The 13,137-nt window shown below is 38.3% G+C and overlaps 1 protein-coding gene across 3 annotated transcripts in view; it reads left to right on the forward strand.

The window, feature by feature from the left end:
• The window catches only part of UGGT1 (UDP-glucose glycoprotein glucosyltransferase 1), a 108,713-nt gene that overhangs the window by 39,733 nt on the left and 55,843 nt on the right, over positions 1-13,137 (forward strand). For all 3 annotated transcript variants that reach the window (XM_029224766.1, XM_029224765.1, XM_029224767.1), the window contains 2 exons: positions 553-684; positions 12,784-12,948. In XM_029224766.1, coding sequence (XP_029080599.1) covers positions 553-684; positions 12,784-12,948 — 297 coding nt within the window. The remainder of the gene's footprint in view (positions 1-552; positions 685-12,783; positions 12,949-13,137) is intronic.

Below are 13,137 nucleotides of genomic sequence, written 5' to 3' on the forward strand. Positions count from 1 at the left end.
AAAATTATGTTCATTATTAAAACTTAAAAAAAATAACATTAAAGTGTTTTGATTAAAAAATCTGTCTCTGCCCTCCTTAATCCTGCTTCTTAAAGGCAGCCACTGTTAAAAGCTTGCATCCATCCTTCTAGACGCTTAACTGTACATGTACAGACACAGTTTTGTTGTTGTCTTACGTCTGCCTTTTAAATATAAGGACTATGCCATACGTATTTTGAAACTGTTTTTCCCCTTAAACTTCATGGACATGAGTTCTTATTTCAAGGATTACTTATAAGTATTCAGATTTTTACAAAATTAACACATTTTTGCGTTTGGGACTTTATGTGAATATGAACTGATTGAGTCATTTTAAGAATATGTAGTTTCTAACATAAGAAGGCATAAGGAAGTATATGGAAAAGGGAGAATTGCTAATATGGCCCATTTGCTCTTTTTAAGAGAATTAGCTATTGTTTTCATTTTTCCTCTACATTCTGAAATCTTTTGTAATAAATACTCTGAAATTTACATGTGAAAGTGTAGTTGGTTACCTGGTTTTTCTTTCTTCAGATATATAACAAAGTAAGGACTGGAGAAAAAGTTAAAGTTGAACATGTGGTCAGTGTCCTGGAGAAGAAATATCCATATGTGGAAGTGAATAGCATTTTGGGGATTGACTCTGCTTATGATCAGAATCGGAAGGTAAACATTCTCTGGCATTTCTCATTTGACTGCAACACTATACTTTCCTTACGTATCCTTATTATTGGGGGTTACTGTTAATAAAGGTGGTGATGGTGAAATATTTAGGTACTTAGCATTTAAAAATTTAGAAACCTGGTCACTTTTCTGTCTCTGCAAATATAGGTTATATTTCATTTTTGTGAAGCTATCGTTGATTTTTAGCTGGCCTATCAACTATACAATTGAAAAATAATTTCTCTTTATAATGCACTGGTAGTACCTGAGTGATATATGTTCTGGATAAAAGCTGTTGGAAGTATATGATGTATGCTGGTCAGGTATGATGTGTGTGCCTAATGTGTGTCATGTATTTAATTGTTTAGGCTAAAGATGGAAATACAGTAGGAAATGTAATAAATAGAATGGCAAAGTCTCATAATAAGGATATAGGGAAATATTTTAAAATCTTTATTTAAAGATAATAGTGAGACATTAAATATAGTGAAGGACCTTTATTGTAAGCAGGAACAAGGTGGTCAGTTTTTTGAAAACAAATGTTAAGGCAAGGAATCAAAATACATTTCTGAAACAATTTAAAACAATAAAAAAGTGTATTTATTTACCAGCTTTTTTTCATGTTTTTGAATGAAGGACAAGGCCTTTGGTTCATCTGTTTGAGATCTGTTTGAGAAACCATACTGATAATGCATTGTTTATACATTCTCTTTTATCTGAGTACAGAATCCTAGATTTTATAATCTCCCTCTCAAGTCTTACCCACACCCAATTCAACACCAGCTGTTTTTTAGCGTTTCACTTTTTTTTTTCTAGTCATTCAGTTTGTTTTTGTTTCCTTCCTTCCTTGCACTTATTTTAACTTAATATAATTTTATTATGGTAACATTGATTTGTAACATTATATAAGTTTCACGTGTACAACATTATATTTCTACTTCTGTATCCCCTACAGCTTGCCCACCACCAAAAATTTAGTTTCCATTCATCACTGTACAGTTGATCCTGTTTACTCATTTCCCCGCCCCCAGTATCCACTACTTTGTTACATGTTTGTTTTTGTTTGGTTTGGTTTGTTCATTTATTTTGTTTGTTTATTACTTTTTTATATTCCACGTGTAAGTGAAATCGTATGGTATTTGTCCTTCTCCGTCTGACTTATTTCACTAGCATAATACCCTCAAGGTCCATCCGTGTTGTCACAGATGGCAAGATTTCGTCTTCTTTTTATGGCTGAGAAGTGTTGTATTGTGTGTATGTGTGTTTGTGTGTGTGTATGTATATCTCACATCTTCTTTATCCATTCATCTGTTGATGGACACTTGGGTTGTTTCTGTATCTTGCCTATTGTAAACAATGCCACGATGAACATAGGAGTGCATATAATTTTTTGGATTAGTGTTTTCACGTTCTTTGGATAAATAATCAGAAGTGGAATTACTGGATCATATTCTATTCTTAATTTTTTTTGAGGAATCTCCATACTGTTTTCCATAGTGGCTGTACCAATTTACATTCCAACAGTGCAAGGGGATTCTCTTTTCTCCACATACTTACCAACATTTGTTATTGCCTGTGTTTTTGATAATAGTCATTTTGGCAAGTGTGAGGTGATATCTCATGTGGTTTGATTTGCATTTCCAAGATGAGTAGTGATGTTGAACACCTTTCATGTGCCTGTTGGCCAGCTGTATGTCTTCTTTGGAAAAATGTCTATTCAGGTCCTCTGCCCATTTTTTAATCAGGTTGTTTTTTTTGTTGTTGTTCTTGAGCTGTATGAGATCTTTATATATTTTGCACATTAACCTCTTATTGGATATGTTATTTGCAGATATATTCTCTCATTGGGTAGGTTGTCTTTTCATTTTATTGATGGTTTTCTTTGCTGTGCAGAAGCTTTTTTCATTTGATATAATTACATTTGTTTATTTATGCTTTTGTTTTCCTTGCCTGAGGAGACATATCTAGAAAGATATTGCTAAGATGGATGTCAGAGAGGATACTGCCTTTTTTTCCCTTAGACTTCTATGGTTTCAGGTCTTACATTAAAGTTTTTAATTCATTTTCAGTTAATTTTTGTGTATGGTGTGAGCTAGTGGTCTAGTTTCATTTTTTTTTTTTTTTGCATGTGGCTGTCCGGTTTTCCCAACTCCATTTATTGAAGAGATATCATTTCTCCATTGTATGTTCTTTGCTCCTTTGTCATAAATTGTCCATATATGTTTGGTTTTATTTCTAGGCTCTTATTCTGTTCCATTGATCTATGTATCTGTTTTCCTGCCAATACCATGCTGTTTGTATTAGTATGGCTTTGTAATATAGTTTGAAGTCAGGAAATGTGATGCCTCCAGCTTTGTTCTTTTTCTCAGGATTGTTTTGGTTATTCAGGATCTTTTCTGTTTCTGTATAAATTTCAGAATTTTTGTTCTATTTCTGTGAAAAATGTCCTTGGGATTTTGATAGGGCTTACATTGAATCTGTAATATAAATTGTCTTAGGTAATATGGACATTTTATTTATTTATTTTTGGCTGCGCCATGCAGGATGTGGGATCCCTGACCAGGGATTGAATCCGCACCCCTTGCAGTGGGAGTGTGGAGTCTTAGCCACTGGACCGCCAGGGAAATACCTTTTTTGTTGTTGTGTGTGTGTGTGTTTTTTTTTTTAATTGGCTTTATTTATTTTTTTCTTGGCCATGAGGCATGGCTTGCAGGATCTTTGTTCCCCAACCAGTGATTGAACCAGGGCCCACAGCAATGAAAGTGCAGAGTGCTAACCAGTGGACTGCCAGGGAAGTCCCTTAATATGGACATTTTAACAATGTTAAATTTCCCAATCCATGAGCATGAAATATCTTTCCATTTATTTGTGTCTTCTTTGGTTTCTTTCAACTGTCTTACGGGTTTCAGGGTACATCTTTCACCTCCCTGGTTAAATTTATTGTGATTATAAATGGGATTGTTTTCTTAATTTCTCTTTCTGCCTAGCGTATAGAAATGCAACAGATTTTTGTATGTTGATTTTATATCTTGCAACTTTATTACTTCCAATAATTTTTTGGTGGAGTCTTAGGGTTTTCTGCACATAAAATCATGTCATCTGCAAATAGTAACAGTTTTACTTCTTCTTTCCAATTTGGGCATGTTTTATTTCTTTTTCTTACCTCATTGCTCTGGCTAGGACTTTCAATATTGTGTTGAAAATGAGTGGCGAGAGTGGGCATCCTTGTCTTGTTCCTGATCTTAGAGTGATAGCTTTCAGTTTTTCACCATTGAGTATGATGTTAGCTGTGGATTTGTTGTATGTGGACTTTATTACGCTGAGGTATGTCCCTTCTATACCCACTTCACTGAGAGTTTATATCATAAATGGGTGTTGAATCTTCTCAAATGGTTTTTCTGCATCTATTGAGATGATCATGTGGTTTATATCATTCATTTTGTTAATGTGGTGTATCACATTGATTGATGTGGGGATGTTGAATCATCCTTTCATCCCTAGAATACATTTCACAAAATTTTATTTATTTTTGGCTGTGTTGGGTCGTCGTTGCTGTGTGCGGGCTTTCTCTAGTTGTGGCGAGCAGGGGCTACTCTTCATTGCGGTGCGTGGGCTTCTCATTGCGGTGGCTTCTCTTGTTGTGGAGCATGGGCTCCAGGCGCGCAGGCTTCAGTAGTTGTGGCATGCAGGCTTAGTAGTTGTGGTTCATGGGCTCTAGAGCGTGGGCTCAATAGTTGTGGTGAACAGGCTTAGTTGCTCCGCAGCATGTGGGATCTTCCCGGACCAGGGCTCCAACTCGTGTCCCCTACAATGGCAGGCGAATTCTTTCTTTTTTTTTTTTTTTTTTTTGATGTGGACCATTTTTAAAGTCTTTATTGAATTTGTTACAGTATTGCTTCTGTTTTGGTTTTTTGGCTGCGAGGCATGTGGAATCTTAGCTCCCCGACCAGGGATCGAACCCGCACCCCCTGTATTGGAAGGCGAAGTCTTAACCACTGGACTGCCAGGGCAGTCCTGGCAGGCGGATTCTTAACCACTGTGCCACCAGGGAAGTCCCTGTATGATCCTTTTGATGTATTGTTGAATTCAGTTTGCTAATATTTGGTTGCGGATTTTTGCATCTGTGTTCATCAGAGATATTGGCCTGTAATTTTCTTCTTTGTGTGTTGTCTTTGTTTGATTTTGTTATTAGGGTAACTCTGGCCACATAAAATATGTTTTGTTTGCTTCAGTTTTTTGGAAGAGTTTGAGAAGGACTGGTGTTACTTCCTCTTTAAATGTTTTGTAGCACTCACTAAGGAAACCATGTGGTCCTAGGCTTTTCTTTGTTGGGAGGATATTCATTACTGATTCAGACTCCTTACTTATTATTGGTCTGTCCAGATTTTCTATTTCTTCATGATTCAGTCTTGGTAGGTTTTATGTTTCTAGGAATTTATCCATTTCTTCTAGGTTATCCTGGAAGATATGTATTATGTATATATAATATACATCTTTAAAAAAAATTTATTAGAGTTTTTTTTTTAAATAAATTCATTTATTTATTTATTTTTGGCTGCATTGGGTCTTTGTTGCTGCCCACGGGCTTTCTCTAGTTGCGGTGAGCAGGGGCTATTCTTCTTCGCAGTGTGCGGGCTTCTCATTGTGGTGGCTCCTCTTGTTGCAGAGCAAAGGCTCTACGCATGCGGACTTCAGTAGTTGTGGCACACGGGTTCAGTAGTTGTGGCTCGCGGGCTCTAGAGCGCAGGCTCAGTAGTTGTGCACACGGGCTTAGTTGCTCTGCCGCATGTGAGATCCTCCTCGACCAGGGCTTGAGCCCATGTCCCCTGCATCGGCAGGCGGATTCTTAACCACTGCGCCACCAGGCAAGTCCCCGTAATATACATCTTAATCCTCTATCTGTATCTTGTCCCTCCCCCCTTCACTCTCCCCACTGGTAACCACTAACTTGTTCTCTATATCTGTGAGTCTGTTTTTTTTTGTTGTTGTTATATTCACTAGTTTGCTGTATTTTATAGGTTCCACATGTAAGTGAGATCATAAAGGATTTGTCTTTCTCTGTCTGACTTATTTCACTTGGCATAATGCCCTCCAAGTCCATCCATGTTGTTGCAAATGGCAAAATTTCATTCTTTTTTATGGCTGAGTAGCAGTCCGTTGTGCATGTAAACTGCATATTCTTTATCCATTCGTCTCTTGATGGACACTTAGGTTGCTTCCATATCTTTGTTTTTTATTTTTTTTAACATCTTTATTGGAGTATAATTGCTTTGCAGTGTTGTGTTAATTTCTGCTATACATATACATATATCCCCATATACCCTCCCTCTTGCGCCTCCCTCCCACCATCCCTGTCCCACCCCTCTAGGTGGTCACAAAGCACCGAGCTGATCTCCCGGTGCTATGCAGCTGCTTCCCACTAGCTATCTGTTTTACATTTGGTAGTGTATATATGTCAGTGTTACTCTTTCACTTCGTCCCAGCTTACCCTTCCCCCTCCCCATGTCCTCAAGTCCATTCTCTACCTCTGTGTCTTTATTCCTGTCCTAGATTCCATATATATGTGTTAGCATACGGTATTTGTTTTTCTCTTTCTGATGTACTTCACTCTGTATGACAGACTCTGGGTCCATCCACCTCACTACAAATAACTCAATTTCATTTCTTTTTATGACTGACTGATATTCCATTGTATATATGTGCCACATCTTCTTTATCCATTCATCTGTTGATGGACACTTAGGTTGCTTCCATGTCCTGGCTGTTGTAAATAGTGCTGCAGTGAACATTGTGGTACATGTCTCTTTTTGAATTATGGTTTTCTGCTTCCATATCTTTAATTCCCCTATTAACATTGTATAGTTGTCTTTTTCTCCCTAGAGATCTGTTAGTATTCGTTTCATATATTTAGGTGTTCTGATGTTGGGTGCATATATATTTAGAATTGTTAAATCTTCTCAATGAATTGACCCCATTGTCATTATATAATGACCTTTTTATCTCTTGTTACAGTTTTTGGCTTAAACTCTGTTTTGTCTGATAGAAATATAGCTACCCCTGCTCTCTTCTGGTTTCCACTTACGTAAGTGTATCTTTTTCTATCCCTTCACTTTGAGTCTGTGTCCTTAAAGCTGCAAGGAATTGTAGGCTCATATAGTTGGGTCTTATTTTTTAATCCATCCAGCCGTTCTATGCCTTTTGGTTGGAGAATTTAATACAGGAACATTTAGAGTAGTTATTGATAGATAAGGGACATAGTAATGCCATTTTATTAGTTATCTGAGGCTGATTTATATTTCCCTTGTTCCTTTTTTCCTCTCTTGCTGCCTCCCTTTGTGAACTGATGATTTTCCATAATGGTATGCTTTGGTTCCCTTCTCTTCATCTTTTGTGAATCTACTGTAGATTTTTGTTTTGTGGTTACTATGAGTCTTACGTAAAATATTTTATAGATAAAACAATCTTTTATGTTGATGACTTAACTTTGATCAAATATAAAAACTACCCTTTTATTCCCACCCCTTTTTTGTTTTGGACATCACAGCTTAACTCTTTATATTGTGTATTCAATAACAAATTATATCTGTAGTTACTTTTAGTACTCTTGTCTTTTTTTTTTGCTTTTCATCAGCATATTCTTTATATTGAAAAACAGCAAGATGGAGTTTTCTGCATGAACAGCATCATCATTAGAGGGGAATTCAGGCAACTGTCATCCATCCCGCATTCCCTTTGCGCATGGAGGGCATTGCTACAAAATTCATAGTTGAGGGCCCTCTCTTGCTTCATTGAATACTCTTGTCTTTTAACCTTTATAGAGTTAAGTGGTTAATACACCATCATATTTACAGTGTTAGGGTATTCTGAATTTGACTATATACTTACCTTTACTAGTGTGTTGTATGTTTTCATGTTACTAATTAACGTCCTTTCATTTCGGCTTGAAGGACTCCTTTCAGCATTTCTTGTAAGGCAGGTTTGGTGATGATGAACTCTCTTAGCTTTTGTTTGTCTGGGAACGTCTTTATTTCTCCTCCATTTCTAAACGATAACTTTGCCAGGTAGAGTAGCTGGCAGTTTTTTCTTTTAGCAGTTAGAATGTATCATCCCACTCACTCCTTGCCTGCAACTTTTTTACTGAGACGTCCACTGTTAGCCTTCCCTGGTAAGTTACAAGCTTCTTCTTCTCTTGCTGCTCTTAAGAGTGTCTGTTTTTGACTTTTGATAGTTTTATTATAGTGTGTCTTGGAGAGGTTCTCTTTAAATTTATTTTCTTTGGTGACCTATGATCTTCAGGAACTTGGATATCCAAATCTCTCTCCAGATTTGGGAAGTTCTTATCCATTATTTCTTTAAATAAGCTTTCTGCCCCCTTCTCTATCTCATCTTCTGTGGAACTCCAGTAATTTGAAAATTATCCATATACCATTTCTTTAATTCTTCGGTTGCTGTTGTTGTTATTGTTGTCCCCTGACTGGATAATTGCAAAGTTCCTGTCTTCTAACTTGTAGATTATTTTCTTTTGCTTGATTTCACTCTGATGTTAATGCTATACCATTTTAAAAATTTCATTCATTATATTCTTCAGCTCCAGAATTTCTGTTTGGTTCTTTTTTATGCCCTCTCTCTTTGTTAAAATTCTGATTTCTTGTTAAAAAAAAGAAAAATTCTGATTTTGTTTGTGTATTGTTTTCTTGATTTTGTTGAATTGTCCTTCTGTGTCTTCTTGTAGCTCACCGAGTCTCCCAAAAACAGCTATTTTGAATTCTTCATTGGGTAAATTGCAGATCTCCATGTCTTCGGGATTGGTTACCGGAAGATTATTGCGATCCTTAGGTGATGTTATGCTTTCTTGATTTTTCATGTTCCTTGCAATTTTAAGTTGCTACCAGAAGTGACTGGTAGCAGTCACTTCTACCAGTCTTTACTCTCTGCTTTGGGAGAGAAATACCTTCCATTTCAGGAAGGTTGGAATTTTGAGGCTTTCTCAGAATGTCTGTGGGTACACCTGCTCCATGCTGTTGTTCCCTCTTGTGCAGAATTCTGAACTTGTTTATTTAACTCCTCTTGATTCTACATTGCCTCCAGGCTGGGTGCTGACAGGCCACCTCCTTTTTGTTTTCCCCAAAGTGGCACTAAAGCTCAAGTCTTTTGTCTCTTTCTGGCTTGCTGATGTGGATTGGCTTTCTGTACGTCCTCACTATCCATCTGGCAAAGCTCACTCTTGCTGCCCTTGTCAGGATTGTGCACTGGGAGCCAGCCACAGGGTGTGGGTATATGGTGGTAAGGTGTGTGCAGAGCACTGCGGGGTGCCCATGAGCCATCTGGGGGCATCTGTGGATGAGGTGTCCTGGGTGTCTCATAGGTGGGCTTGTTGATGCCGTAAGCAGGATCTGCCTTCCTTAAATGCCCTATGAGTGCACTCTCTGATGCTCTCCCAGCCTCTTCCCCCATGGTGATGCCACTCACAAATCAGTATTCTGGATGGAGCGGGAGAGAAATGAGCCTCTTTGGCAGCATCCCACATAGCTGGGGAGGTTGAGTGCTCAGCCATTGCTCTTATGTCCCTTGTAGGAGAAATCGTAGGCTCAGAAGATCTCTTGTGGCCCTAAGCTGTACTGCCTTGGGAGAGGGGTGATGTGAGTAAAGTCAGACTGTTCTCTTACCCTCTCCAGTGTGTCCAAATTCATATTTTTTTGCTCCAGTGGTGTCCTGGAACTTCTTGCTGGAAACCTGGACTTCACAGAGGCTGTCTTGTCTATGGGTGATTGATTAAGATAGTTTTTCCCAGGGGTTCCCTGGAGCCAGCTCATGCGTCAGTGCAGAGCCCACAGCCAGGGTCAAAGTTCGTCTGCATGTTACCTGCTGCAACACTTCTCCCGGGCCACTTGGCATATGGTGCTGAATTCCAAAGCTCCCACAAAGACCCTTTTGTCTGTGGATAGATGCCAAGTTGTTGTTTTTCTGTGGGGGAGACACTAATGAGGGAAGTCTTACTCAGCCATGATACTGACATCACTCCTGCCTCAGTGTTAAATCTCCTTGTTTTAAGGTTTGGAGTTGAAGCTGGTCGTGAGAGCTACTCAGTTTAGACTGAACATGTTTCCATTATTGTATTACAACCTTCTGTTCAGTCACTTACCTTTTTTTGTTGTTAAAATAATATTGATATGGGCACGTAGTGATTTTTCACATTTCCACAAACAGCCTGAGTAGTACTCTGTAGAAAAAGAAAAGGTGAAATAAAAGGAAAGAAGGGCCACTTCGGGAATCTTTGAGAAAATTAATGGAATTTTCTTATATTTCACTTTTGGAAGATGTTTAACTCTGGTTTTCTATCATCCTATTGAAGAAGAAGTACATGTTGCCTTTTTTATTGTGGATGATTGCTATATCAAAAGGATTTGCTTGAAAAACATTGACTGTAGTGGACGAATTGGGGAAAAGCGTATTTTTACACGTTGTCTTTTATGCATTGAAATCTTGATTTTGCTGAAGAATCAAGTGGGAGTATCATAGACCTAACTCCTCAATAGTTTCCCAGATTTGGCCATTTTCCTCATCTCTACTGGTTAGAGGCCCTTCCCATATAAACAGATCGTAATTACCTAGCTATTTAAGTAGGCATATACTCTCAAGAGAAGGATGTTGTGAGATTCTCAGAGGTCCTAAGAATCTAATGATCAATAAGATTTTTTAAGTTGCAGGAGCTGTACCCCTCATATGAAAAAGCCCAAGAAAAATAGATTTTTTTGAAAAGGAGGAATGACTGCATTTTTTAAAAAAATTTATTTTTGGCTGCGTTTGGTCTTCGTTGCCACGCACAGGCTTTTTCTAGTTGCAGTGAGCGGGGGCTACTCTTCGTTGCCGTGCGCGGGCTTCTCATTGCGGTGGCTTCTCTTGTTCTGGAGCACGGGCTCTAGGCACATGGACTTCAGTAGTTGTGGCACACGGGCTCAGTAGTTGTGGCTCGCGGGTTCTAGAGTGCAGGCTCAGTAGTTGTGGCGCATGGGCTTAGTTGCTCCGCGACATGTGGGATCTTCCCGGACCAGGGATCGAACCCGTGCCCCCTGCATTGGCAGGCAGATTCTTATCCACTGTGCCACCAGGGAAGCCCGAGTGCAGTTTTTTTTTTAAAGGAGGAATGAGTGCAGTTAGCAAATGTTATTACACTTAGGAATATCTGTACCTTTTGTGTAGATCTGAAGCTGTGTTATCTTGTATGCCTCGTATTTGAAAGAAGTAATCATTTCTAAAACTACGTAGTACAATTAAAGTAGATCTTTTGAACTGAAGAGAATCTAGTCTGATAGGTGCATATTTATATGTTTCAAAGCCAAAGTAAGAAACGTTCTAACTTATTCATGCAAGCATTTTACATTTGGCATATTAACTCTGAGTCTTTATTAATCTCAGTTATCAGTTATGAATGGCTCATTCGTGACTTTGTAGTCAGTGTTTCAAAATTATGTGTAATTAACATTTTTAGTGATCAGTTGGTAGAAATTCTCACGTGTAATTTTTAAGCGTGACTCTGATAATTGGCCTGCATTCTGTTAATTTTTAGTCTGATAATCTATTTGCAAGTTGCAAAAATGGAAAGTTTATCATCAAAACATCTCCCTCCCACTCTTGCCTTTTACTCAGTTGCCACGTTCAGAGAAAACCAGTGTTACTTCTTATAGTCACTGAGAGTTATAATGTGGATTTTGTTTTGTTTTCCTGGGAGATTGATCTTCAAAGCTCAAAATATATTTAAATTGAGTTTTCATAAACTTCTTTGAGATAGGTGAGATGTCAAAGAACAGAATTAATGTAACAGTTTTGGGAGTGTACATTTTAAAAGTTTTAACCATGATATACAGAGATGGCAGAAATCAACCTGAAGGCCTTTCTCATTGTGCCATGTTAGTCCATCAGATAAGTCTGTACTATCAGTTATCACTGTGGCTAGATCTGAAACTAAGCTGATGACTGGTATCAGTTACCGAATTGAGGTACTTTTCTATTTGTGCTATCTAAAATGGTTATATATTTTAAAATTCTGCTATTTTCAGAAGATAGCAGTTACAAGATGTTTAACAAGAATGCTTTAGGAGCTTTTTTTATATCGTGGGTAATAATACAGTTTTTACTCTAAAATCTTAGTCTTGGGTCTGTGGTTGATATCTGGGGGAATGTACCTATGTCGATTGTTGGAAAAGTCTCAGATATGTTTGTTCGCCTGGTACTTCCCTGCCAAATTTGTCCTGGAGAAGGCAAAAGATTGAGCTTAGTACATTATAGAACAATTTTTGAGCACTGTTTTCCCACCAACCTTGTTTTGTTTTCTGTAGGTGTAACTTCTTGTTTAGTGATATGGACCCTTTTAAATTTAGAATTGGGTGTAAATATTTCATCTCAAGTTATCTGCCCAGGAGCACTAATAATTTATGACAGTCTATAGTTGTGCTGCCCATTATAGTAGCCTCTGGCCACATGAGCTTTTAAAGTGGAAGTTAATTAATTTCATGTGCTCAATAGCTACACGAGGTTAGTGGTTACTGCATTGGACAGTGAAGATAGAATATCTCCATCATTGCACAAAAGTCTGTTGTATAGTTTGGGCTGTAGTATATGTAATTCAGGTCTGGTACCCTGGGCTGCTTAAAATTACCCTCATCCCCATCTTCAACCACTTCCTGATTTATAAGGTTTTGTGGTTTTATTAAAACTCAGTAATTTTTTTTCTTTCTTTTTTTTTTTTTGCGGTACGCGGGCCTCTCACTGCTGTGGCCTCTCCTGTTGCGGAGCACAGGCTCTGGACGCACAGGCTCAGCGGCCATGGCTCACGGGCCCAGCCGCTCCGCGGCATGTGGGATCTTCCCGGACCGGGGCACGAACCCGTGTCCCCTGCATCGGCAGGCGGACTCTCAACCACTGCGCCACCAGGGAAGCCCCAGTTCTTTATATATTTTTAAAAGAATTTTTCTTCAGTTATTTCTTGGTTTCCATATTTCTGTTGTTGTTTCTTGTTAGAACATGTATGTGTGAAAAATATGCTTTGTTCCATTTGTCTCAGGAAGGAGAAAAATATGCTGTTTGTGGTCCCATGTGTTTCAGGAAGCAAGAGGCTACTATGAGCAGACTGGAGTTGGTCCACTGCCTGTTGTCCTGTTCAATGGAATGCCCTTTGAAAAGGAGCAGCTGGACCCTGATGAGTTGGAAACCATCACAATGCACAAAATCCTGGAGACTACAACCTTCTTTCAAAGAGCAGTGTACTTGGTAAGTACTGTTTCAAGGCTGATTTAGAAAGAGAATGGTTTGCTTACATTTTTGTAGTCCTGTAGTAGGCAATAAAGTTTTCTATACACCACTCATAATTGATTTGCAGACCCCCAGCAGGTTCTGCCATAGTGAAAATATCCCTGAGACTTTCTGTACGTTTTTTTTTTTTTTTTTTTTTTTTTTTTT

The sequence above is a fragment of the Monodon monoceros genome, unplaced genomic scaffold, assembly GCF_005190385.1.
Source record: "Monodon monoceros isolate NGI ecotype Baffin Bay Population unplaced genomic scaffold, NGI_Narwhal_1 Super_Scaffold_16, whole genome shotgun sequence".
NCBI lineage: Eukaryota > Metazoa > Chordata > Mammalia > Artiodactyla > Monodontidae > Monodon > Monodon monoceros.